This window comes from Marmota flaviventris, chromosome 3 (genome assembly GCF_047511675.1).
Source record: "Marmota flaviventris isolate mMarFla1 chromosome 3, mMarFla1.hap1, whole genome shotgun sequence".
Lineage (NCBI taxonomy): Eukaryota > Metazoa > Chordata > Mammalia > Rodentia > Sciuridae > Marmota > Marmota flaviventris.
This window is the reverse complement of record NC_092500.1, coordinates 169,707,625-169,735,063: the sequence shown is the minus strand read 5'-3', so window position 1 is coordinate 169,735,063 and position 27,439 is coordinate 169,707,625. Positions and strand designations below refer to the sequence as shown.

The window sequence follows — 27,439 nt, the reverse complement described above, 5'->3', positions numbered from 1 at the left end:
ACGTGTTATATTGGAATACAAAGTAGTATTTCCATTTCTTTTTTTTTTTCCTTTAATGGCAATGAAGTAAAGAAGGCTAAATTCTAATACTCAAATTCAGACATGTCTCTTAGAAGAGATATTGTTAAAATTTGGAAGCTGGGCGTGGTGGTGCATGTCTATAATCCCAGCAGCTCAGGAGGCTGAGACAGGAGGATTGTGAGTTCAAAGCCAGCCTCAGCAAAGGTGAGATGCTAAACAACTCAGTGAGACCCTGCCTCTAGGAAAAAAATACAAAATACAAAAATAGGGCTGGGGATGTGGTTCAGTGGTCTAGTGTCCCTGAGTTCAATCCCTAGTACTCTTCCCTCCAAAAAAATTTGGAGTATAGTCAGGGACATTTAATGATGTGGTGCTCACTCTAAGGTAAGAAGTTGTGGGGTCCCAAGATCCAAGGGGTGAGCTTTAACTACAAACCAGTTGGTAAGAGTTATGGGTACCAACAATTCCGTCATAGGTGTGGTGTAGAAAAAAAATAACTTTGACTTTACTATATGACAGAAAAAGTTAATGAGAGGCTTTTATTTTCCCTAGAGGCCTGTCAATGATCAGAAACAGGGCCAAACTAGTATGTTTTCTTTGTCTAAGCTTTAGTAATTCCAAAATGTGCTCACACAAGTAAAAACGCCACATCGTGCGGACGCAAAACAAGGTAAGATCTTTTCCATCGTAGAAATCTGTGTAATAACTCATTAGCATCTCCAGTGGTTGACATTTTGTTTTCGTCTACCCAAAGCTCCAGTGAAGACAGAATTATGGTAAGGTTAAAGGAGGTGAAAATCTACAATAGAACACATGCAGAAGACGGATTCATACGGCACGGTCTAAACGGATTTTATGATTTATCTATGAAAATGAACTTATGACACATGCTGAACAGCTGAACTCTAATTCTGGAATGTACCTTTTAAAGTGTTTGTAGATAATAAATGCTACTAGAAATGATACTGAATATGAGTGTTTTATTTAGCTTAATTCTCAACAATAACCTAATTAGGAGTATACAGTAAATGTGTAATGGCATAAAATTAAAAAATTTTAAAAAAGGAGTATACAATTATCATTATTCCTATTTTATAGGTGGGAAAACAGAAACTTAAAATGAAACGATTTTCTCTACCATCACACAACATGTATACTCATAAAAGAAGATATAGGAATTGTTTTAGTTAACAAACAAGTGCAGAAGTATTAGAAAAGCCAACACTTACAGCATTCGTCAGTCCAATCAACTGGAAAATTTTTTGCGTGACAACAGTAGTATCTGAACCCATATGATCGTACTGTAAAATACAATTATCTTTTAGATCCACATGTACATTGTTAGACCTTTAAACACATATCAGTTTTTATTAAAAACATTTAAATTTTTCTTTAAAAACATTTTTTTGAAGTGCTGGGGACTAAACCCAATGTCTTGTGCATGCTCGGCAAGTGCTGTGCCATTGAGCCACGTTCCCAGTCCTATCTTTTAATTAATTAATTTTGAGATATGAGCCTGATAAGTTGTCTAGGTCGGCTTCCAACTCTCTATCCTACCTCATTCTCCCCAGTACCTGAGATTACAGGCATGCACCACTATGCTAGGCAACATTATTTTACTATTATACAAACCATATGATATTTAGTGTAAAAATGGAAAATCTAAAAGATGAAAAGGAGATTAAAACAAGAGATAATTCCATTATCAAATGAATGATAGCACTTTCGACTGAAAATATTACCTATTTCACAAAAAAGTAAACATCTAAATCTGAAAGATTGTAGAATCGACTATACCCATTCAAAACCATGTTTGCCTGACATTTCACTAAAGCAATGATAAAAATACAATAGATAAAAGACTCACAAGAACAAAAATGTACAGAGAAGAAAAAACTAAAAAGCAATGACAAGAATTGAAGACTGAAAACGGGATGAGTAGAAAATGATCACAGGTACATAAAAAATGTGAACCATAAACCAGTAGAGCAATAACGTTCCCCTGAATCCCTAAAATGTGCAGAGGGGTTGTGCTGGGATCTCTGCAAACAAGAGAGCTCGGCCTAAGAGCAGATGCATCGACCTAGTTCATTTTGTGTAAGAAGTAGTTAAAGCTGGGAAAACCTCTGGAGTAGGTAAGCGAAAAACTCCCAAAAAGTTATCTATTGAATGATTTCATCCATATAACCTTTTGGAAATTAAAAAACTATGTAGACATGGAGATTACAGTCATGGATTCCAGAGGGCAGGGGACGTGGGTGAGGGAGAAATGGGTACGACTATAAAAAGAATGCAGCAGATCCTGGCTGTGATGGAATTATCTTGTATCTATACTGAATTGGTTACAGTATCCTAACTGTAACATGCTATAAAGGGTATTGTTTAAAGAATGGACAGAACTTCTATGTAGTCTTCCAACTGCATATGAATATATAATCATCTTCCCAAACCAGAATAACTGGGCAAAGAAATCAACAGAGACATTAAAGATTAAAACAAAATTATAAGTTAATAAGTATCTGAAGAACATTTCACTGCAAGACAGCACATGTGCCCTTGGAACATAATCCAGAAATACAGCATATGTAAGCTGTTAGGATTTAATCCAATTAAAACAATTTTTAAAAATGCAAAATATGTTGTCTGAATAGAATAGGATGAAATTTTAAAAAATAAAGAGAAATCCGAGAAGTTTGAAATATGCAAAACCAATTACAAGTAGCCAATGGCCAAAGAAGAAATCATAGGGGACTTAGAAAATACTATATTATCAAAATAACAAAACTTGTGGTATTCAGCTAGAATAATAGTCAGATAGAAATTCATAGCAGGACATAGCAACAAAGTCAGAGTCCAGAAATAAAGCTTCCTATTGATGGGTAGCTGATTATCAACAAAGGCACGTGGCATTTCCTTGGGGAAATCCCAAAGTACATCAAAATAAATTTGTCATTTTTTTGATGATAAACTTTGGAACTTTTCCACAAAATAGATGGAAAAGTAAGATAATGAAATTATTTCAGTATTCTCAAATTTCAAATCATTGTAATTCCATTTCATTGAGGAAATTCTACAAGAAATAACCTTCAGGAATGATAATACCATCTCCTATCCGCAATATAAATCATTATTTTCAAAGTTTAAAAAAGTGTTAAGAGTACATACAATACATTTCTACGATTCTAAATTCTTTAAATTACATGAAGTTACCATTTACTTTATTTTAATTATTATTTTTAAAAATTAAGATTAAACTTTTTATAGAAATTTGACTCCCAATTTCCTACTGATATGAATGGTTTAGAATTTGGCTAATGCAGAATTGTCACTAATTCTCCTCTGTCAATAAATTCTTTCCAAATTATTTTTATAACACTTCATTGCTAACATAAAGTGACATGAGACAAATCAATCAAAAATATACTTACCAAATGTTTTCCAACTATAATATGCATTTCTAAATACTGAGCCATCTCTTGTGGCTGAAAAATAAAAATCCACAAACCTTCCATCAAAATTGAAGAATTACCTAAATATTTACAGTGTCTATCACTAATGAACTCTATTAATGAACACAATGCTGAAAATATGATTTTACATAGAGAAATAGAACCAGATAGCAAGCAAAACTAAATGTCACAGAATCTTTTTCATTTACTTCTGCTGTCACTTCTCTGCACTTAATCAACCTTTTAATGAACTCAGAAAATAACTTTTGTCCACCTTCCTTCCTTCATGTTCTTATTGGTCCTACAAGCAGTTCTATCAGCTTTATGTTACTGCATTACTCTGTGGTATGATTTTGCACGAGTGTAGGGGTTTGCATTTCATCTAAAGGATACAATTAATTCCATATAAGCTGCCTCAGAAAAAGATGAGAAACAGAGAGTCAAATCATGGGTTTCTTAAGCTAGACCCCAGGTATCTCAAGATAAAGTGGTTGGGGTGGGATGCCAGACAGATGATCATGGTTAAATTAGAGATGTGTGTGGGGCTTTGAACTGTGGCTTGTCAATGTCAGGCTGTGCTGAAAATGGAAAAGAAGTAATGGTTGTCATGATGATTCATATAAGTGTTGTCTTTTTTCACTCTAATTATTACATGAAGACAACCTATAAGAAATGCACTGGGGACAGACAGACAGACAGGCTTTGCAAACATTCTGACCCAACAGGGTAGTGAATTCATAATATTCAGTCACTACAGTAACACCACCCACAGGCAGGAGTCAAGTATTTAAATGCAGAGTAGAAAATCCAAACTCAGAAGCTGAAGAAATTTTTATTATGTTTATTTTACATTGGCATTTAATCCCTTGAACATTCAAGACAATCTCATTTTAGTTAAAATGTGTTCCTAAACATATGAAGAGGGCATTGAAGAGAGCATAAATAGCAAACCTGGGATTTGAGTAGAGATCAGGAAAACAATGGTTATAGTAACTTCAAGGAGGAAAAAGTTGAGAAAAGTCAGTAAGACAAATTCAGGGCATATTGGTTACTCATTTTATCATTTAAAATTCTCTCTTCTGGTCCAAATCAAGGGTTTTGAATTTAAAAGGTGAACAAGATTCCCTTGTAGTCTAACTGATTTCCTATAGTTTCCATGCAATATTAAGCACCAAAATATTTCACGGCCTTACTGAGAAAGTTGAAATCCTTTGCTTGGAAGACTACAAGTCATTAAAGTCCCTAAACAAGAGTAGTCTACTGGAATGCTGGATTAATGGACTGGGATTGAAAACTATGGATTGGTTCTGACCAACACAAGTGTTAGCTGGCTCACATCCCAAAAGTCATCCTGCTCATTTTCATTTCTGAGACTGGAACTGGTGGTAGTTTCATAACTCATTCATTAATTTCCTGAAAAATATTCTCATTTGAAGAAAAATAAGAAGTCCACTTCATCCAGTAGACAGGTAATAAAGGGCATGCAGAATGCCAGGAAAGGTGTCTGTTGGGCAGGTGGGCAGTGGGCTGACACAGCAATGTACATAAAAGTTATGCATACAATGGATGTGTTCCCATAAACCGTCATTTACATAGACAGACTGTGGGCATGATTTGGCCTGAGGATTGGAGTTTGTCAGCTCCTGAGCAGAGTGACCATTAACATCATTTTACTGTAAATATGTTTTGTACTTATAATTAGGTAATACATCATACAAAATACATTGAACAATGCACCAATTAAATACTCCTTAGAGGAAAAAACTAAAACCATTAAAAACACTTGATTAATAACCATGATGTAAAGGAAGAAGAAAGATATAGGACAAAAAAAAACTAGTAGATTTAATCCAAGACATATGTATTTGCATTAAAAGCAAATGCAACAAATGATGTGTTTTAAAGAAAAATTGGATGTGATTTAAAATTTTAAAACAACAAATTGTTTGAACAAGCCATGCTTTAATTGAAATATACTTGGCTTCTCTGAACACAAAAATATTGAAATTACTTAAATTGATCAGAAATGAAAGAGGGGACCATCATAGCTAATATCGCAGAAATTTAAAGAGCTATCCGTTAAGTTATAAAACTAGTTTTAAGGCTTATAAGCGATACAGTTTCTGGTACATGAATCCATATGTGTGTCTGTGTGAGTGTGTACAAATGGTAGTTTCTCTGAAAAACTGAAGTGTTCATATTGCTGTAGAGTAACAACTATGCAGTTTACTCAATTGATCACCTACCTCTACGCTTTGTATTTTATAGGGCAGATTTTTTATTTCAATATCCTTCTCAGTATATAAAGAAACAGTTTCATTCTTATATTTCACTTGGTAAATTACATGTTCAAAGCCCACTGAAGATTCCAGGGGTTCAATTCCATAAGTAGCATTTTCAAACTGCAGTAAGCCCCTATAAATTCCAAGAAAAGTATATAAATAAAATGCTGCACTTTAAAAAAAGTTAGTTAAGAGCTACTTAGTTCTTTTTGTGGCATTCATATTATGATCATCCTTAGTGGGTACAGTAGGAAGTTACTGAGTATTTGCAAACTTACTAAGAGTTACAGAACAGTAATGTGATTGGTATTTGCCTAACTATATTTCATGATCTCTAAATATGAGAATGATCTTAATTCATTATAAGGGTAGGAGCCATTTTTTTTTTTGAAAAGCAAACAAAAAACTTTAATTAGGGAAAATAATTTTTAATGTATACTGCTAGTAGAAACTTAGCTACCACAAAAGGACAAAGAAATTGAGAAGAAAAATATATATCCTTCAATATTCTATGATCACAATAAAAACAAAGCAGCAGTTTCAATGACATAATGAGAATTTAAAATGTAAATGGAATAAAAAAATAGTAGGTGAAACTTACTATGTAGTTATAATAATAAAAAATAATATCAATAATAAAGTTTATCCTACAAAAAATTAAATACCTAAGTTTATAAAAAAAAACTACTAGTTATGGGTAAGTATAGTGATTAGACTAAACTGAAATAAAGCAGTGATGAGTTAAAAAATTTAAGGAAATGGCAATAGCAAGCTGCCATTTACTGAATGCTTACTATCATGCTATCACAAGCCAAAAATTGCACCAAGTTCTTTGATGAAATTAAATTTTTAATGAAAACATGAAAAAAAAATTTTTGTTTGGAACTGGGGATTGAACTCAGGGGCACTCAACCACTGAGGGACCTCCCCAGCCCTATTTTGTATTTTATTTTATTTTATTTATTTATTTTTTTATTTTTTAATTTTTTATTGTGGGTTGTTCAAAACATTACAAATTTCTTGACATATCATATTCCACACTTTGATTCAAGTGGGTTATGAACTCCCACCGGTAGGAGCCATTTTTAAAAATAATTTTCAAGTAAGGAATCCATTTTGCGATTCATACAATTATATATTACAACCTTAATCCAGTACATGCGCTAACCATCACCATAGAATTTGGATAACCTTCAACAAATCCTTGGTAGTAGCAGAAATTCTGAAAGATAAAATACATACAGATTTATTAGGAGACAGAGTTTTCAGATATTGTGTGTGTATATCAAATACTCAATATTTGCACAAGGGATTTATAAGATTATTAGATGAATGTAAGACTCAATTTCCCAAAACTTTTCCCCACAGGTTCATAAAGAATGTGTTAATTTTCACACTCTTTCATATTCTGTAAACTAAATTCGATTTTCTTGATCACTAGGACAAAGTGAAAATAATCAAAACCTCACTACCCACCTCCCCCCAAATTATTCTGGCATAATTCTGCCTGGGAGGAAAAACCAATATGAATCCAAAAAAGAAAGTCTTTTTACACAACTATTTTGATGGTTTCTTATTCACGCTCTGTGTGTGTGTGTGTGTATGTGTGTATGTGTGTGTGTGTGTGTGGCATTGAACCCAGGGCCTTGTGCATGCCAGACAAGCACTCTACCAACCGAGCCATATCTCCAAGCCCTATTTTTACACAACTATTTAGAGTGCAATGGCAGAATAGCTCACAGAGGTGTGACCCTCTCACAGATATCAATTATAAATACTGAAAAAAAAAGTATGTATATATTTTAAAAACTTCAGCTACAAAAGCAGACAGAAAAAGAGAGTACAATTGATACCAGAAAGAAGGCAACTGTGTTTGCTGAATTCTCATTTGGTGGGTTTCTTCCACAAAGCACCCCCGCCCCCAGGCAGAGCTGCAGAAAGCCTGACACCTCAACAGCAAACCCAGACCTTTAGCCTCAGGCTGAAGCCACAGTCTCAGAGTGCGGAACCCAGGGGCTGTGTCCAAGAGAGGAGGGAGGAGGCGCAGAGCCAGGACCCCAGTGCGCACCGTTACCTCCTCGGGTGCAATCTCTACTTAACATCCAGACTGAGGATTCAGGAAAGAGGCTCCAGAGAGTCTAGAAGGAGCCAAGACCAGGAAAGCTGAAGAACAGAGAAAAGGGTTTGTCTATCTGCAAGTGCAGTGGAATAGTCAGGATCTGGTTCCCGCCAGGATATTTGCCTACTAGAACAAACTTGGAAACCCTTTAGAAAAAAAGTCACAAGGCTTAAGTGTGCCATTGAATGTGGCCAGTATATGATTTTAAAAGGTGCTAGATATTCAGATAAAAGGGAAAATGTAGTACAGAGTCAAGAGGAAAATCAGAAAGACAACTGACACTAAAATAACCCAAGAATAGGAATTAAAAAAAAGACTTTAAAACAGATATTAAAAATGTGATGGAGAACATTAAAGAAAAATTGGACACAAAGGGGGATCCATTAGGAAATTCAGAGAAATATATAGAGAGTATAAAAATCTAACTTGATGGTCAAGCACAGTGGCACACGCATGTAATCCCAGTGGCTTGGGAGGCTGAGACAGGAGGATTGGGAGTTCAAAGCCAGCCTCACCAAATGAGATGCTAAGCAACTCAGCCAGACCTTGTTTCTAAATAAAATACAAAATAGGGCTGGAGATGTGGCTCAGTGGTTGAGTGTCCCTGAGTTCACTCTCTAGTACACACCCTTCCCCCCAAAAAATACAACTCGAACAAAACATAGTTTAAATGAAATACACTGAGAAGGTTTCAAAAAGTGTAAAATAAAAATAAAAATAAAAATTAGAACTATAAAAGTTGCCAAATCCCAAATCTGAAGAAATGTGAGAGAAAGGAAGCTTTAAGAATGTCACAGAGGGTATGGCTGCAGAGGAGGTGGCAGTGGGGGAAATGATGGACAGGAGGGACCAAAAGAGCCAGCAGGCTGGAGCTGCCGGAGGACCTGAAGGAGACCTGTGAAGGTCAAGGCTGTCTATTCCAGGGTGGAGAGGAAAGTTCCAGTTGCAGTGTCCAGATGCCATCAGCAAAGGAAGAACCTGCAGACCCTCCCTCCACACCTACAAGGAAGTCCAAAGAGGGCTCGGCCAAACCACCCCATCACATGGGGGTCAAATCAGCCCAAGGAACTGTCCCAACTCCTGCTGCAGGAAGGCCTTCAGCACAGCAGCCTTGAGCCAAGACGAAGGCAGTGAACTAAGGAAATGCCTCTCAAGCAAAGACCAGGATGAGAGAGAGACTGGAAGGGAGATCCCCACATCCGTCAGAGCACACTCCTGCAACAGGCAGGTCTGGCTCCAGGAGGGGAATGTAAGGCACTCAGCTCCCCAGCTCAGGCCACAGGTCTTTCCTGGTAGGAGAAGCAGGTTATAAAACAGAACCTTACTTCTTCCCAGATGCACTGAGTTCACTCACAGCAGAGCACAGAGAAGCCCAAGGGAATGTTCCAAAGTTGATGTGGGTTACCTCGGCAGCCTCCACAGGACTGGCTGGTCTGAGAGAGATTGATGGGCAGCAAATGGCTGGTCACTGATCTACAGAACTGTCCCTTCTGGACAGTCCAAGTTTAACTGGACAACAGAGCAACCCGCCAACACTTAGGAGAATTTAATATGCTAGTGTGGCCAGGGCGAGGGCCAAAGAGAGCTTTGCCATTCCACTTCATCCCACCCTGACAGTTGGGTGTACCTAAGCTGGATCCCCCTAAAATCATACAGCCAGTAACCAAACAGATAATCAAGCAAGAAACAATTATAGGCCCCAAGGGATAGAGCAGTATTCAGATTGCCTATGATAAATCATCTAAAATGTCCCATTTCCAACGAAAAATCATAAGCCTGGCAAAGAAACAGGAAAGTATGACCTATAATTGAAAACAAAACAAAACAAAAAGCAGATAACAGAAGCTCCCTGTGTGCTACACACTGAATATGTGTGCCTGCCCAAAATTAATCTGTAAAAATCCTGACCCCTATGTGTAGGCATCAATCAGAAGAGAGTCCCTTTGGAATGTCTGATGCCTGACCAATGTCTGATGCCAATAACTGACCAATTGGCTCTTCTGTATATGTCTTTATTTTTCAAAACAATGTGCTTTTAGGGACGGATGTCATTTTCAAAATTTATGAAAAAATTCAATAAAATCATCTGTTTTAAATCTAATTTAATGAACTTTACTTGGTTTTCTTTAGGGTAGAAATAGGCTTACAGCATAACATATCAATACAACAACATATATTCATGACATTCGAGACCAACATTCAACAACTTACCACATTTTGGTTATTATTAAGGCATTCCTTTTTAGTCTTTTTTTAACTGCATGCATATCTTTCTTTCATACCTCTTAAGGTATGCAGTGGAATTGGGTTTAGTAGAATACTATAAAATTCAAACGTGGGATATTGTGGCCCTGTGTAGCTCTTTGATGATTTTTCTCTTACACACACACACAAACACATACACACCCCTGCACATATAAATATTTGTTTGCATATAACAGTACATATTATTTCTTTATTTACAACGACTCACTTGTATTTGCCTTCTCTGATGCCAAGTTTAAAAATGAAATTCAAAGCAAGGGCTAAGTCTATAATTTCTTCTGTTAAAATCTTAGCCTCTCTAAGATGGACTCACTGTGTAGAAATTGGGAATGAAAATGGAAAACAACCACAAAGATGAGCACAACAATAGGTAGGGCAGACCAAAAGCAAAACAAAAAAGAGCATTTCAGGCTCCTTTATGCATGAACAAACCCTACAAATTCTACCCATTATTTTTCAATTACTTTCACCAAAAAAAAATTATAGACATCATTAAATGAAGCCCTGAGTGTTCCAAATATATGAAAATTCTATGTAGTTCCAAATATGCATGAAATTTTATGTGTCCTTAAGAAACAGAGGACTTTGTCATACTGAGAATAACCACTGATCAAACTTTGCCCTGGGGGGTGGACACCAAGGAAGCTGAAGGTGACAGGTTCTCTGGCTAAATCTGCATGTGTGTGCCACTTGGCTTTTTTCCACACATTGTCACCACCTCTGTAAGGCCCAAGGAGAACTGAGACAGCTGCTTCTCCCATTAATCCGACTGCGTTAAGTTCGTTTTCCCTTTTTACATTGTTTGCTTATTTCTTATTTAAGTAGGTGTCCCAATCCTGCCTGCTGGGATCCCGGCAGCTTCCCTGTCTTGGTTGCTGCAGAATGGATGGAGACATTTGCAAATCCTACAGCTGGTAAGGGGTTAATACTTAATATTTAAAATATATGAAGAACAGCAAGGACAGAAAGAAATATTTCTCAAAACAATATGTACAAATGGTCAACATGTATTTAAGAAAATATTTGGTCCCTGAACATTCTTCAGAGGACACTTTAGATTCTCCTTTTGTTCCAGATTTAGCTTCCCCTGATTCAAACCCTGGTCTTCATTCCAGGCATTTCACAATATATTCAACCCCTATTGCCACAGACACATGAGCACACACATGAAACAAATGATTTAGAAACATGACAATGATATTTGACTTAGTAACCTTCTGTTTAATAGAGTTGAGAACACACTGTCAAAATGAAATGAATAGGTTCACATCAAAACAAAACATGACCTCCACCCTTTGTACTCTATGTGGACCCTAGATAACATGATCAGAGAAATTCATATCACAAAGGTACAACAGATAATGAAAATCGTACCTGAAAATCTTTATCAAGAGGCTTCATGATTCCTGTACCATCATAACCATAAACTTTAAAATTATGAGGTAAAAATACTCTGTAAAAATAAAGATAAAAGGGTACTTAGTGGAAATTTTGTTTCCTAAACTTTCATTTTTAAAAAGATACTTACTATATTTATTATAAGTAGAGAGGTTGGCCGAAAAAGAGTTTTCAGCGTTTGGATTTTCCACCTCCTTGTTAAGTTTTCCCAAATAGCCAGGGCAAAAAGGAGGTACTTGGAGGCCTCAGATGACCTGATTTCAAAATATACTGCAAAGCTGTAATAATCAAAACAGCATGGAGACCAGTGGAACCGAAGAGATACCAGAGAAATCAATCCACTTATTTACAGTTAATTGATTTTTGGCAACATCACCAGGAACACACAATGGGAAGAGAACAGTCTCTTCCAAAAAAAATCACATATGGAAAATAATGTCCACCTACAGAAAAATGGAAGTGGATCCTCATCTCACAACACTAGAAGTGAACTGAAGACATCAATGTAAGACCTAAAACTAGAAGTTACTAGAAGAAAACATGGGAAAGCTTTGTGACGTTGGTCTGGGCAAAGTCTTTTTGGATATGAACAAAAAAGCCTAGGCAACAAAAGCGAAAACTAAAACTAGTGGACAGCACCAGACTAGAAGCAGGACAGTTAGTCAGCAGAGGGAGGAGACAACCTGCAGAATGGACGCAGACACTTGCAAACCCTACAGCTGGTAAGGGGTTAATACTTAATATTTAAAATATATGAAGAACAGCAAGAAAACAAATAACTCAATTTTAAAAATGGGAGAGGACAGAAATAAATATTTCTCAAAACAATATGTACAAATGGTCAACATGTATTTAAGAAAATGCTCGCTATCACTAGCCCTCAGAGAAATGCAAATGAAAACCATCAGGATGCAACACCTTACACCTGTTAGAATGGCTGTTATCAAGGAGAAGAGAGATGCCGAATGTTGGTGGGATGAAATGAAGGAAGAACCCCTGTACAAGGTAGGTGGGAAGCAAATTAGGATCGTGGATATGGAAAAGAGAACAGGGGTTCCTCAAAAATTAAGAGTAGAACTATCATCTATTCTGGAAATCCCACTGCTGGGTATATTTGCAAGTGAGGTGAAATCTTAAGTTGAAAAGACACCTGCATGTTGATTGCAGCAATAATCAAGCACACACTGGAAAACAATTAAGCCTTAAAAAAGAAAGAAAGAAATCTTGTTCTTTGGGAGACATGGATCAACCAGAAATATATTATGTTACGTGAAATAAGCCAGGCACGGAAAGAAAGATATTGCATGATCTCACATATATGTGGGATGTAAAAGAGTCAAACTCATAAAAAAGTAGGCAGGAAAATGGTGGCTGCTAGGGGCCAGGGGTGAGTTTCAGTGAGGACAATAGGTTCAGAACACCTCTTACACAGCATTGTGACTAGAGTTAATAATGATGCTAATGAATACCTCGGATATCTTTTAAGATGCTGTAACCATGCACTTCCCACGTTTGTCAGGATTGCCTTGAGCAAGGTGATTGATTATTACCTGCTTTAAAGCCCTCAGAGATCGGGGTATAGCTGTGACGGGTGCAGGGCGGTGCCAGTTCTGCGCATAGCCCAGGCGTCAGTATGTGGTGAGCAACTTTTACATCCACCTGTTTACACAGGAGCTGTTGGCCAAGCCTCAGAAGGACTAGCTACCAAGGTATCCTGGTCAGGGCTGGCAGGACTGGCAGCAGACCAAGGCCAATGGCCACTGAAGACCTCATCACTCCACCTGGGGTGACCCAACTATACTCATTGGTCCCCCCCAACCCCTTCTCCAGCCCTGCACACTTGAGTCTCATCTGCTGCATGTCAAATGAAAAAACAGCAAAAGCTCTGCACTGTATTTTGATTATAGATTTGGTCATTCACATTTAGACTGTTTGATTTATAACATTCTATCTGTTGTCATATTATTGACATTTTTGCCATAATGCTTTGAATAATTTTTTTAATCCAAGAGTTATTTTGACAACTCCTACCAAATTTGCAAATAGCTGGTGCTTCTTTGATTAAGCATTAAATATTTGTAACTATATTCTAATTTTACTCATTGACAAGGTGGTTATTAAATGCCTTTTGATTGCTTGTGTGCAAGAAAAGAAATACATTTTTTGCAAGTTGAATAGTAAAGGGTCGTTTACAAATTCATCATGATATCACCATTAATTGTATCATATATTCTATATCCTTTTTCCAATCCAAAAAATAAATCTGCAAAGACTGCATTTTTGCAGGTGTCAGGTACACCAGGGACTGAACTCAGGGGCATTCAACCACTGAACCACATCTCCAGCCCTATTTTGTATTTTATTTAGAGACAGGGTCTCAATGAGTTGCTTAATGCCTCACTTTTGCTGAGGCTGGCTTTGAACTCCCAATCTTTCTGCCTCCCAAGCCTTGGGATTATAGGCATGCACCACCATTATTGGCTCAAAGACTGCATTTTTTTTTTTAAAGAGAGAAGGAGAGAGAGAGAGGGAGAGAGAATTTTTTAATATTTATGTTTTAGTTTTTGGCGGACACAACATCTTTGTTTGTATGTAGTGCTGAAGATCAAACCCAGGCCGCACGCATGCCAGGCGAGCGCACTACCGCTTGAGCCACATCCCCAGCCCAACAAAGACTGCATTTTAATTTAGATCTTCTTACATTTCTAACCCACTGTATTTCACCTACTTCCGTCTCTATTGAACACTTGTATGTATTGTACTGTGATGTGGAAAGTTATCCACAGGATGGTTTAGCTCTCACCACTGGCTCATTTGCAGGCCCATCACTGTCGGGGAGATTCTGTCTGGGGTTTCCCTGCACATTTATTGCAAAAACACTCAGTTTTTTTCCTTAGGAAGAAGTAATTTTGAGTCAGCTTTTTGTGTCTTCCTTCAGACTAGTTCTTTTTCTTCCTTTCATTATTTTTAGTAAACTCATTCTTATTGAAACAAGGACCATATCAATTTTGATTTTTCTTTTTTGCTCAGCATGCTATGCTTCATTTTTCCCAAATGTATTAACTGACAAGAGATTGAGTTTGGGTAATTACAATTGTAAGTGCTTAATACAGTGTGATAGGGTATATATGCTAATTTAAAAAAATTGTCATGATTCACAACATCCAAGAATCTGCTATGATCCTTCAACTTTAAGTTGGATAAAGGAACTAGAAAACAAACCATATTTATGTTTTCAGGAAATAATCAAAATTCGTCCTCCAGGAAACCCCATGGGTAGCCCAAACCAAATTGGATGCTACCAGGAAGCATCACCACGGGGAAGATGGGAACAGCATTGTGGATTCCAATCCAGGTATTTGATACAGAGACTTAAGGTATTTTTTAAAAGAACAACATAAGAGAAAAAGGAACACTCAGTAACATTTCCAAATGCAAAATAATTGCATTCTGGGTATTTACAAACAATAATTATAAATAGAACAAAGACAGTTGGTAACACCATCACCTACTTTTGCGTTAGGTTCATAGTATATGTTTTCCCCTCAAGTGTAATGTTGTAGGCCACCTGGTAGGAGAGCACATTTGAAAAGCAAAGAAAATGAGGGAAAAGAGGTTAGAAAGAAAAACTAACATTTTTACATTAATGACAATCAAAAACATATTAATGCAATAAAAGTTAAAATCTAGAATTTGGTTTGATAAAATTTTAGCTTGGATAATAGAATATGATTGGTATAATTTCTTATTCATGAATTTTCAATTTATCCAATAACAGACTCATAACAAAACAGTGGATTTTATAGAATATATATATTTAAATTTTTTTTAGTTGTAGATGGACACAATGCCTTTATTTTACTTATTTATTTTTTTGTGGTGCTTTTTATGATCAAATCCAGTGCCTCACACAAGCTAGGCAAGTGCTCTATCACTGAGACACAACCCCAGCCCTGAGAGTAGATTTTTTTAGTCCTATAATTGTGTTAGCTTAATATTGAGGCCACTATAAAACTATCTTTAAAATGGATAGGATATGCCTAAATTATTTAATAGAAAATTTATATATAGTAGAGCCAAGAATTAATTAATAACATGTAATATATAATAGTAATAAATTTCATAAAATTTGTTCATAGTTTGAATGCTAACTCAATCTATTTTATAAATAAGAGGATTAAGAAATGCTATCCAATGAAGGGACAATTAATTCTCTGCCAATTTGCAGACATCTTCATTATTGAACCTTTCAATAAACAAGCATGTAATACATCTCCAGTTATTAAAGTCTTATTTTCTCTTGTTTTATTGTCTTCAATGAGGTTTTGCTGACCTATGTAAGATTTGCATTTAAATTTTTATGTAGTATAAATTAAATCTTATTAAGAATTATGTTTTATATTTTTTGATTGCTGGAATAGAAATACTACTTGTTTCTGTATTTCAATTTCAATCACGTCTCCAAAAAATTTACTAAGTCAATGTATTATTTCCAATTTTTTTATAGATTTAGATTTTATTTCATGTATCACCATTTTGTCTGCAAATAATATGGCATTCTTTTCCCCTCCAATTATGCCTACTTATTTTTATTGTTTTCTTCCCTTCTTGCAATAGTTCCAAGACAATGATAAATAGAAAAAGTGATGATGGGCTTCCTTCCTTCTTGATTGCTAGAGGGAAGCTTCCAATATTTCGACTTTAAGTCTCTTTTAAAGGGAATTTTAACTTCTTTATAAGCCACTCTTATTATTTTTAGTCATGTATTTTAGGCATATAAGATTCAAAGAAAAGTATATAAAATATCATGTCATCAATGATAACATTGAAAAATAAAAAACTGCAAGTCTTTGAAAATAAGGATAAGCCTACTCAGTAGATTATATTTTCTTTTTTATACCCCAGATAACCAGCCTCCCAAATTTCATGTTTATTATTCTCATGCCTATTTTCATAACTGTATTAGTTATGGATGTGTGTCTAAATAGTGGTTGGTTTTGCAAAAAATTTTACCTTTACTTGAATTTTATCCTACAAGTTATATATTTTATCTGCTGCATGAAACACTGCCTCAGACATAATAAGCACTATAGCAAATATTGCCTGCCCTCACCATCACCCTTAGAACCTGTAGCTTTGTCATTTATTTCTCTATGGCATAAAACTTCATTTTCTGAATATACCACAGTTTATTCATCTATCTTCTTATTGGACATGTAGTTCTATTTGTTTTAAGCAATACTGCAACATGTGTATAATTGCCAGATATATGTTACTTATGAATGAACTTCTTTCGTTAAAAAAGTGTTTTTACAATTTCACTCATAATTTAAAAAACAATCTTCAAATTTGTTGTGCCAATTTACATATTCACAAGAAGAAAATAAGATTACCTTTTTATTTATATCTTCTAATCACATTTTTGTTTTCTTAGATTTAATGTTGGCCAGTGATGGATGTAAAATTGTGTCTTACTCCATTTATTTGGCAATTCTCTGCCAAATAAAATTTCTCAATTTTTTGATTACATTTGATGTTTGCTACCCCGTCAGGTTTAACACTTTCTTGCCATTCATAACTTTATACATGTTTCCATTTTGTTGGTTTTATTTTTTCTTATTGATTTATAAAAGTTCTTGATCTGTTCTGGAAACTCTTATGTGCAGTAAGTGGACTGCAAAATATGAGTCTGTAATATTTTTCACTTTGTTTATGGTTATTATTATTTTTATTTAAATCCAGGTATTCCTCAATCTTTTACTTAAGAATGCCTGCCTTTTTTCATTGTTCAATTCTTCCCTTATATTATAAGGTCCTGAAATGTATATTCTATATTTTCTTCCAAATTCTTATTATTTTACTCTCATCTGTGCATTTACATGATCTAGAATCAATTCTGGTGTAGGAGGTGACACTACTGTACAGTTCATTATTATTTTGTGTTGCTAATCAACTGACCCCCATCATTTATTAAATTGAGCATTTTTGGTTTCGTTTTGATTTAAACAACTGAAATTTACTTTCTCACAGTTGAAGAGGCTAGAAGTCTGCAATCAGAGTGTGCAGAGGGTGGTTTCCTTTTGAAGGTCATGAGGGCAAGACCCATCCAGGCCTCTGTGCTGGCTTTGCAGATGGAGTCTTACGCCTGCACTCGGGTCAGTGCGCACATTCCCTCTTTCTCTCAGGGGCATCAGTTATGTTGGACTAGAACCCACTTTAATGAACTCATTTTAACGACCTCTCTCTCCAAGTAGGATCACATCATGAGGGGCTAGGGGTCAGGTCTTCAACAGATGGATTTTTTGGAGGGGAGGTGTCACAATTCAGCCACAGCATGCAGTAACTATCCTGACAGAATGGGACTCCATGCTGGATCTGACTGTCTACAGCTATCATCTATCTAGAAAACTTCAGCCACGCTGTTACCATTGCCCTTCATGAACTGAATGTATCTGGGGCGGGGGGTGGGGGGGAAGGAATTAAAATTAAAAAACCAATTTGCTCCACTAATCTGAAGAAACTGTTCATTTTCTTGCAGGTGTTATGTGCAGTATAAACGTGTGTAAAGAATGTGTGGCTGGGGCGGTTACAGAACAGCAGGGAAGGGCCTGTGGGGGAATCACTCACTGGGACCTCAATTCCTGTGTCATGGCAAGCCTCCTGTTATCCCCCGTGAGTCCCTAAGTTGTCACGTTGGTGTTTCTCATAGGCCGTGCTCACCGTAGGTGCTCAGAAGAAAATCAGGTGTGATTGAACTCCAGAGTGAATGTGAAGGCACTCTTCTGTAAAGCAGGACAACTGGTGCGACCTGCCTGTGTCCATAGGCAAGGCCCAAAGGGCCAGGTAACTATTACTCCTATCCATTCCCTTGTAGATGCATCAACTTGAGACCAACATTTTGTTTCCTTCTTTCTAAGGAAAGTAGTATAATAGCCAACTCTGGCTAAGAGATTGAGCTCTACTGTGGTTTGTGTAGGCTGGGGATGTGGCCCAGCGGTTAAGTACCTCTGGGTTCAATTCCTGGTATCAAATGTTTAAAAAATTTTATTTAGAGACAGGGTCTCACTGAGTTGCTTGGGGACTAGCTAAATTGCCGTGGCTGGCTATGAACCTGTTATCCTCCTGCCTCAGCCTCCTGAACTTCTGCGAAGACAGGCATATGCCACCACACCTGGCTTGTATCACTCATTAAAAAAAAATGTGTCCTCCTTTCTCATTCAGACACTTTTCCCTATCTAGTAACAGTTTTTATACCTTTGTTCTATGTTACTTTGAAGACCATTTTTTCTTTTTGCCTGAGAAAAGTATAGCTACACAAGCTGCTTATTTGTGTTGCAATTTTTTTTTTTTTTTACTTTTGTGTCCAGCCTTTGAATTTCTTTATTATTCAGGTATGACTTACGTCCAATCTGAGATGTCTCTGTTTTCTAATACATGTAATTAAAGATTTAATATTTAAATTTTACTTGGATTCCCTATTAAATTGATACTGATGTACACTTTCTACTCTTTTGATGGTTACTATTAAATCTCATGGTCAATGTGTTGTATTTTGAATTAAACATATTCCTCAGCTTTTTTTTTTTTTTGCAGCTTCTATGTTTATGTTATTGTTTGTCTGCTTTCAGTTTCTACCTGCCAAAGTACATTATTATACCTATGTTCTCCTCTTTTAACCTGGAAACCATCAATAGATACTAATTTGTGAAGTCTACTTCACTTGAGTAAATGACAAGATTTTCTCATTCCCGTTGCTGATTTTGAGACTTCTGCTGTTAGTTTATTTACTGTTTGGTTGTAGGTATCCTTCCTATTATTCATGACTGCCTTTAAGACATTTTCTTCCTTTTAGTATTCTGATATGTAAAGATGTCACTTGACCTTTACTTATTCTGCTTTGAGTTCGTGAAACTGGAGCTTGGGGCTCCACTTTTTGAAAATCGTTTCTTGGTTAATATCAACTCTCCTCCACACCTCCCCCTTTCCTTCAGGAATTCTCATGGTGCTACCTAAGCTTCTAATTCTATTGTCCTCTTCCATTAACCTCATATATGTTACACCACTTATTCTCTTCAGCTATCTCTGATCTACTATTAGTTCCTGACTTTTATAGCTTCATATTGTATTTTTCACTTCTACAAGCTTCATTCAGTTATTTTAAAAAGTTTTTCTAGTGTCCAGCGTATATTCTCCTTTTATGCTCCTATATTCTTTATTATGATAATTTTAAACATACATTGTTTCATGCTATGTTTGTTGTAATATTGAATCAGTCAGTATGTGATAGCCTCTTTGATTCAAAAATACTATTATTTCCTTACTATACTCTATGCCATGAGAATGCAGATATTAACAAACCATTTTTGTCTTGAATTTTGACTGTTGAAGAGAAATATTTTTATTTTTCTTCTATTTCACTTGTTATAAATCATCCTCTTATAACAATCCAGTGATTCCTGCTTGGAGATATTCCCCTCTAAACAGACTTCTTGTTTATTTTCTAAAATGAATAACATGCCCATAATATTTTTGCATTAATATACACTCCTAAAATTCTATAAGAGCTTCACTATTTTTCTCTACTTAAGTGATTTTAAAATTTCATAAACAGATATGCATTCATTTAAAAATAAAGAGTTATAAACTTAAAACTCTAGATTAAGTTGTTGAATGGAAACTTGCTAAGGGAATACCTAAATCATGAGAACATCCACTTCCCAACCAAACGAAAAAGTGAGGTTTCACAAAACATATTTGACTTCTCCAGAAATGATTCTAGAACTTACTTTAAAAAAAGGAGCTTTTAATTCAGATAAGATTGGGCATGTTAAAAAGCCTTTTATTTCAAAGGAGAAACAAGAATAATCTAATCCTAAACTAAGATGAATGAAAGCAGTTTAAAAAATCTTAACCATTAACATATTTGCAATCAAAAGGGGAAAATCATCCATATAACATATATCATTAAATAAAATGATCGTTATCCCCCATCCCCATTTTTTTTTTCCTCCAAATATAGGCTGGTGGGTGGGTGAGAAGAGACCAGCAGATCAGGTCAGAGATACCTAGGGGGAAACATTTGGGGGGGTGGGGCTCCAGGCTTTAACACCCCACATCACTGCACCATTATTTTTAGGAAACAATAATCTTGGCTCATTTTTAGAAAAGACTTTCCCACTCAAAAAAAATTGAGTATAAATATAAAATTCAGTAAATGTGCATGAATGAAAAATGGCCAATTAACATCTTGGAAACAACATATTCGCATCATTTCAAATCGTGAACAATGTTAATAATTCATTACATGTGATTCAAATCCTCCGTTTTTAATTGACCGTATTTTCACTGGAACCGTAACTTGCACGTGTAGTCTTTCATAATCTGCAAGGTGCAAAATGTCTTATTAGAGGATTGCCCCGCGTTGTACGGCTCCCTTCATTCTCTCACATCTAAATGTTATATCCTCTGCATTCTGTAGGCGACCTCTCAGTTTTACTATCTTTCCAATATTCTCACTTCTTTCTAGAAGGCAGGGTCTGGTAATTCTGGGGCAAAAGCCAAGCTCCCAGAACAAATACAACTCATACCCTTTGAGCCCCTAAATAGAGAGTTCAGAGTTGGGTCTCCACGGTCACCATCACTAGAGCGCAGCAGGACCTGAAACCCCAACCTCCAGCCATCCTGGAGCGGGGCTGGGGTCCCTGTGGGCGTGGGAGAGCGCCCTGCTCCCCGGTGAGCTTTTGGGTCGTGGACAGCTGCAAGGCCCAGAGCGGGCATCGCGCAGGAAGGCGCTTTCCACGCATGTCTAGTGCACCCTGGGAGGCGAAGGGCGAGGGGAGCACGCGCGCCCGAAGGTCAGGAAAGGTCTGGGACTCACTGTGTTCTCTGTGGCGGGGGCTGTACCCGCTGAGTCCACCCAGCCCGCCGAGAAGGAGGAGGACGCGCAACATGGCTAGCGATCCGGATCCCAGTCCCAATGTGGCCGTTGGCCAGCCACCGGGCAGTTGGGAGCGCGAGGTACGGTCAGGCCTCGCACCCTGCGAGAAGGCAGGGACTGCGCCACGTGCGCGGAGCCCAGCGGCCCTGCTGTTGAACCTGGGCGGCCTTGGCCAGCGAGTCTCTCTCAAAAGAGGACCCCACTGGCACGACTCCTATTTGAAGCTAAGGAAAAAGAAGAAATAGGCGGGAGGGAGGGCCAGAGGGAGAGAGGCCACTGTTTTCCTTCTACCTTTTTGATTACTGGGGATTAAACCCGGGGGATGCTTAAACACTGAGCCACAGCTCCCAGCCCTTTTTTTGTTCCGAGACAGTCTCTCTAAATTGCTTAGGGCCTCGCTAAATGGCTGAGGCTGGCTTTGACCTCAGTAATCCTCAGGCCTCAGCCTCCTGAGCCACTGGGATTACAGTCCTGCAGCCACCACGCCAAGACAGCAGCAGATTCACTTCTAAGAGGCAGAGTGGGTGAAACAGCTAAGAAGAGACAGATCGACTTCTTAAGTGAACTTTCAATTCTTAATAATAATGTTATATGATAATATATTATATGTTTATGTACAGTTCAATCATACGTGGACAGCTTGATTAATACTCAAGTGAACAAGTCAGTGTAATTATTACCTGGATCAAAATAGAGACCACCAAAGTCCCCAGTTGCCCCCTGACAATCATTACCTCAAAAACTATTGTAGTTGCTCTTTACATTTGGGTTCCTTTAATGGGATGGTGGTAAGGCCCATCCATAGCAACATTTGTCTTTCCATTTTGCTGTTAGTGAACATTTGGTTTGTTTATAGTTCCAACTATTAAAAACAATATTTGGCTATAAAAATTCTTGCATATGCCTTTTATGTAGAAATTTCTCCTGGGCTTAATTCTAGAATGGATCACAGGATATGTCTTAGTAGACAATTCCGTAGTACTAATACATACTCCCACCAGAAGTGTCTGAACATTCCAGTTCCTCCACATTGATGCCTACACTTTTTTCTCCTCGTATTTCATGTATTTGTATTGGCCTGTAGTTTTCTGAATTTGGGGTTTAATTTGCATTTTCTTGTGGTTAATAAACTTGAGCACAATTTTATATGTCAATGACAATTTATATAGCTTCTTTGGCAATTGCCTGCTTGAAACTTTGGTCCATTTTCTAATGGAGTTGCCTTATCTCTCTCTTTCATTTTTTTTTTTTTGTACTGGGGATTTAACCCAGGGGCAATTTACCACCGAGTCACATGCCTAGCCCTTTTTCATTTTTAATTTTGAGACAGGTTCTCACTAAGTTTCTTAGGGCTAAAATGCTGAGGCTGGCTTTGAAGTTGTAATCCTCCTGCCTTAGCCTCCCAAACCACTGGATTACCGTCATGTGCCACCATGCCAGGCACCTTAGCTCTTTCTTATTATGTGTCTGTTTCTTTCATGTTTTTTAGTATTTGTAAATGGAGCTATTAAGACCTGGAGTTTTCTTTGTGACAGGGCTTTTTACTTATGGATCTGATTTCTTTAAAATACTACGATAACTTCTTTCCCCTGGTGTTAGTTTGAGAAAATTGTGTTTCTGAAGGAACCTGTACATTCTTGGGAGTTGTCCTTTCCACATGAATCAGTGAAAGTTGTTCAAAATGCCGTCCCCTCCTCAGTCATTCTTTTGCAACCTGTGGCATCTGCAGAGATGTCCTCCTTTTCACTCTCATTACTGATCATTTGTGGTTTTTTAAAAATTTGGGGTACAGTAGTTTATTAAATTATTAAATTTTGGAGTTTATTGTTTTTATTAACTTAAAAGGCCTCAAATGTGACTGTCCGGATTTTGTTCTATTATATATTTGTTTTCTGTTTTGTTGATTTTTGTTCTCATGTTCCTTTCTTTCTGGTTTACTTTTTCCTTTTTCTGGTTTCTGAAAAATGGAAATTTATATAATTAATTTAAAACTCTTCTGACGTGCATTCAAAACTAGAAATTTCCTGGTGTTCACAACTTTAATTTCACCAACAAATTTTTATGTATCGTATCTTGTGTATTTTATTTTGACATACTGTATAATCATGAGTTCATCATATCCTAAGATTGAAAGAAATAGCCTTTCCTCCCAGCTAGTCTAACAGAATCCCCTTTTTGAGGCTATGTGTTTTGGAAACCTTGGATACAGCTAGTGTGACTGATCATAACTCCCTGGGCACAGCACCACAACCCCACTGGTACAAGGGTGCAGAAAAGAATATGGGGACTGCCACGACTCTTATTAAAAAGCCTATTTCTTTTAGCAGAGGTCAGTTCACTTGTTACTTATTCCTTTATAGTGATGACATAAAAACTAGCATTCTGTAATTAATTTTGAATACACTCCAAGCAAGCATAAATGAAATGGGTCTGAAAATCTTCCCTTTCTATCCCGGTTAATCCCTTTTGCTGCTAAAACCGCAGCAATTGACATATGGCCCAAAGCTCCCCAAAGAAGACCCAGAGACACAGCTGAGGGTATTTTCTCACACAACCTGAGACCTTTTCCAGGCTAGCCTCACGCTGGGCTTTCAATCTTGCGCCACTGGCTATATTTTTGAGGCAATGTTATGGACTCGATTCATTGGACTCTTATTTACCAGAAGAGTAGAATTTCTGATGTACTTGAGGAACTTTTGATGGTTTATGGGGGCTAATGGGTCGAATCTTTCAACCTGAGCTAACAGGGGAAACAGATTTTCCTGTTTAGTGTCTTCTTGTGAAGGGTGTTCTAAGATTCTTCTTTCCCCCATTTGGTCTCTCACAGATGAGCTTGGACAGAGTCAACCAGCAAAATGATGTCGTCTGGCTCCTACAGCTGTTCCCCGTGAGTCTTGCTCTGGAATCAACTGGAAATGTCACACTAACCTTCCCCCAGAACTCACTCCATGCCAAGCACTGGCCTGAAACTCTGTGTATATTACCATATTTAGTTCCAACAATTCCCTATGGCCTAGGTACTATCAATGTCCCCTATTTATAGGGGAGGAAACTGAGGCACAGGACCCCTTTCTCAAGGTACCCGGCAGACCAGATGTCTGACCCAGCTGGTCTGGCTTCAGATTTAGGAAGTAGATTTTTGGTAGAACTTAGCAGAGCTCGAGTTCAGGCTCTGCCCCAAACTGCCAAGTGACCCTGAGCAAGTTGTCTGCACCTGTTTCCCCCTCTGTTAAATGGGAAGGAGCCTTGGGAGGGATCAGAGGTGACATACGTAAGACCAGGCACGCTGGAGTAGTGAGCAGGTGATGCTGCTAGCATTCTGACTGCCCCTGCTGCCTTCACCCTCCCCCCCCCCCCCACATTGCCTGGTCAACTTATGCTCATTATAATATGCAACTTGCCTGGGGAGATCCCTTCCTCTGGGGGCTTTACCTGCACAAAGTGCAGTGAGGAAAGTGTGCGTTTATCTGTGAATGCTGGCTGGGGTAGGAAGGACCCAGGACCCAGCCTGAGATTTAGTGGAGGAGACTCCAGAAAAGAATGCACAATCAGAGTTGGAGCGTCAAGGAGAACCAGTGTGTGCAAGATTCAAGGACAGTGATATTGGAGGACAATTGGGATTAGAGTGATGGGCCTGGTGGGAGTGAGCAGGGGCCAGGCTTGATCCTGGAGGCAGCTGGGAGGATCCAAACTGCAGCGTTTAAGATCTGACCTGTTTTAGGAGGCTGCTGCTGTAGGGCTTTGGCATCCAAAATGGGAAACAGACAAGATGATTGCAGGAGACCAAATGAGTGTGACCTGGTGCCTAATGATGTGACAAGAGAAAGGAGAGGCTGGAGGGAAAGACAGGACTACATCTGCACTGAGCCCTGCAGTGACAGCTGACGGAAGGGGTCTCTTTGCATTTAAACTAATTAAAATCAAATGAAATCTAAAATTTGCTTCCTTAGTCTCACGAGCACATTTTAAATACTCAAAGTGTGCATCACTACCTGAGAAAACTCTGCTATGGAAGCGTTCAGCCAGCTCTGAAAGGCCAGCTGCTACAGACCGCTTGCATCCTTCCAGAAGGCTCCCATGGCCGGCACTGGTCTGGATGATGCAGCACCCTGGAGATCATGGCAAAGCCCAAGAGTGGAGGAAAAGCTTCCTTCGAATGAGCTGTTTCTGATAATGAAAAAAGCAGCATTCTTCCAACTTTGGCCCACTCTCCCAAGAGCACAGAGAGAGCAGGAGCAAAGCCATCTTAGATTTATTGAGTAAAGGATCCCAATCTCTGCTGAAATACTTCAAAATGAACTGCAGACTTGGCTGCAAAACTATAAATTGGTCAGTCAACGTGACCAGGTGGGTACTGCATTCTGTCCCCACAGGGCACTAACCACCCTCAGAGATGAAGTGATGATGCATCGTACCCAGGCAATCTACGGGTGATTCCTCCTGGATTTAAAATCACAGCATATTTGATTAACTTCATGTGAAGACCACTTTGGGGCAAATCCCTTGGAACAAAGCCACTGGTCTTGAGAGGTGCACAGGAGGCCACATCTGGATACAAACAGGGCTTCCCAGCAGATGGAGCGCTGCCGGCTACTGCCACAGGCTAAATCTTTGAAACCACTGGTGGGTTCCTGACATTAGCCTGCAGCCACTCAATGAGGATCTGATTCAACTCAGCGGGCCTGGAAGAGAAATGAAAGGCAATTCACACTCTGAACTCACTCTCCCGTGCCAAAGAGGAGCGGTGTAGGGTGAGCGGCCAGCGAGGCAGAGCAGGGCAGAAAGAAACCTGCAAGGCTTTTCGGGAAGGTGAATGGAGAATCTTGCTTCACCCTCCCTCAGGGGCCCTCCATCTCCTTACTTCTCCATCTGTGTCCAGTGCCCACAATCCTTAATGTGTCCCCTTTTCAGGTGGGGGATCTGAAAGAAAACCCATCCAGAAAGGTCAGCGGCAGGACGCAAGTGGGTGGGGCTTCAGGCTGCTGCAAAGAGCAGCAGAGGCCCCCTGGGAGGGCGCACCTTCCTCGCTGCTCCCTAAAGGCCTCTCCACCTCCCACCCCCAGAACCCTGCATTACCCAGGAAAGGACCGAGAATGGAACAAGAGCCCACATCAGTGAGGGGCAGGAAGGGCCAGCCCAAAGGGACAGTGATGTCAGCGACGGTCCCCATCAGGGCAGGGCTTCAGCTGACCCTCCTGTCTGTCAGGACAGATGTGTCCTCTGCTACTGTCCCTCCCAGGACACCCCATCCCCATGCAGGGCCATTCCCTCACCCAGTCCTCCATGTTCTTGGACATCTGAGGGGTCAGCACAACGTCCTTCTCTGCTGTCACCATCAGGGCTGGGATCAGGATCTGGGAAGAGAATGGGCTACAGGAGTGGCCAGCAGGCTGCCTTCTGCCACCCATCATGCCAGGCTTTTATGCCTGGGGCAGATCTCCACTCTGAAACCCCTGGGAAAGACCCTGGTGGCTGCCCTTGGAGCCCTGGCTATGTTTCTGAGGAGCTCTGCAGGACAGGTCATTGTTATTTCTGGAGATCTTTAGGATGCTGCATTTAGAATGTAGCAACCAACACATGTGTGGGGACATCTGTCAGAACATGTGCTGGCCCGCTGAGACTGATGTTCGTGAAACTGATTCTCGATGGCACTAGGAAGGAAAGATGCCCTTGAATGAAGGTCAAGATTCATTTTTTCTGAATTAAATGCTCAAAAAGGGCGACCAGGATTCCAGAGGCAGGTGGGGCCATAGCAGTCGCCCATGTGGAATCAGAGCAATAGAAATGACCTGGCCTTGATCTGCTGCAAACAAAGGGCACATTGGGTCCCGGAAACCTCCCCAAGCTGTGAACTGCCTACACTCTCCACGCCCAAATGCTGGGCGTGGCCATGCTCTGTCCAGCCTACCACTCTCCCACACCTGACGACTGGGCGTGGCCATGCTCTGTCCCACCCACCACTCTCCCA

At 38.7% G+C, this 27,439-nt stretch overlaps 2 protein-coding genes across 3 annotated transcripts in view; both read right to left on the bottom strand.

Moving 5' to 3' along the window:
• The window catches only part of Adam2 (ADAM metallopeptidase domain 2), a 62,596-nt gene extending 39,200 nt beyond the window's left edge, over positions 1–23,396 (bottom strand). The window contains exons 1-9 of the mRNA XM_071610605.1: positions 21,412–23,396; positions 20,839–20,915; positions 15,047–15,102; positions 11,511–11,589; positions 6,898–6,974; positions 5,717–5,885; positions 3,450–3,503; positions 1,251–1,322; positions 654–820 (exon numbers count right to left, since the gene is read on the bottom strand). Coding sequence (XP_071466706.1) covers positions 654–820; positions 1,251–1,322; positions 3,450–3,503; positions 5,717–5,885; positions 6,898–6,974; positions 11,511–11,589; positions 15,047–15,102; positions 20,839–20,915; positions 21,412–21,484 — 824 coding nt within the window. The 5' untranslated portion in view covers positions 21,485–23,396. The remainder of the gene's footprint in view (positions 1–653; positions 821–1,250; positions 1,323–3,449; positions 3,504–5,716; positions 5,886–6,897; positions 6,975–11,510; positions 11,590–15,046; positions 15,103–20,838; positions 20,916–21,411) is intronic.
• A 2,263-nt stretch (positions 23,397–25,659) lies between these two features.
• Ephx2 (epoxide hydrolase 2) overlaps positions 25,660–27,439 on the bottom strand; it is a 43,304-nt gene continuing 41,524 nt past the window's right edge. For both annotated transcript variants that reach the window (XM_027926997.2, XM_027926998.2), the window contains 3 exons: positions 26,745–26,825; positions 26,333–26,391; positions 25,660–26,153 (listed from right to left, as the gene is read on the bottom strand). In XM_027926997.2, coding sequence (XP_027782798.2) covers positions 26,075–26,153; positions 26,333–26,391; positions 26,745–26,825 — 219 coding nt within the window. In that variant the 3' untranslated portion in view covers positions 25,660–26,074. The remainder of the gene's footprint in view (positions 26,154–26,332; positions 26,392–26,744; positions 26,826–27,439) is intronic.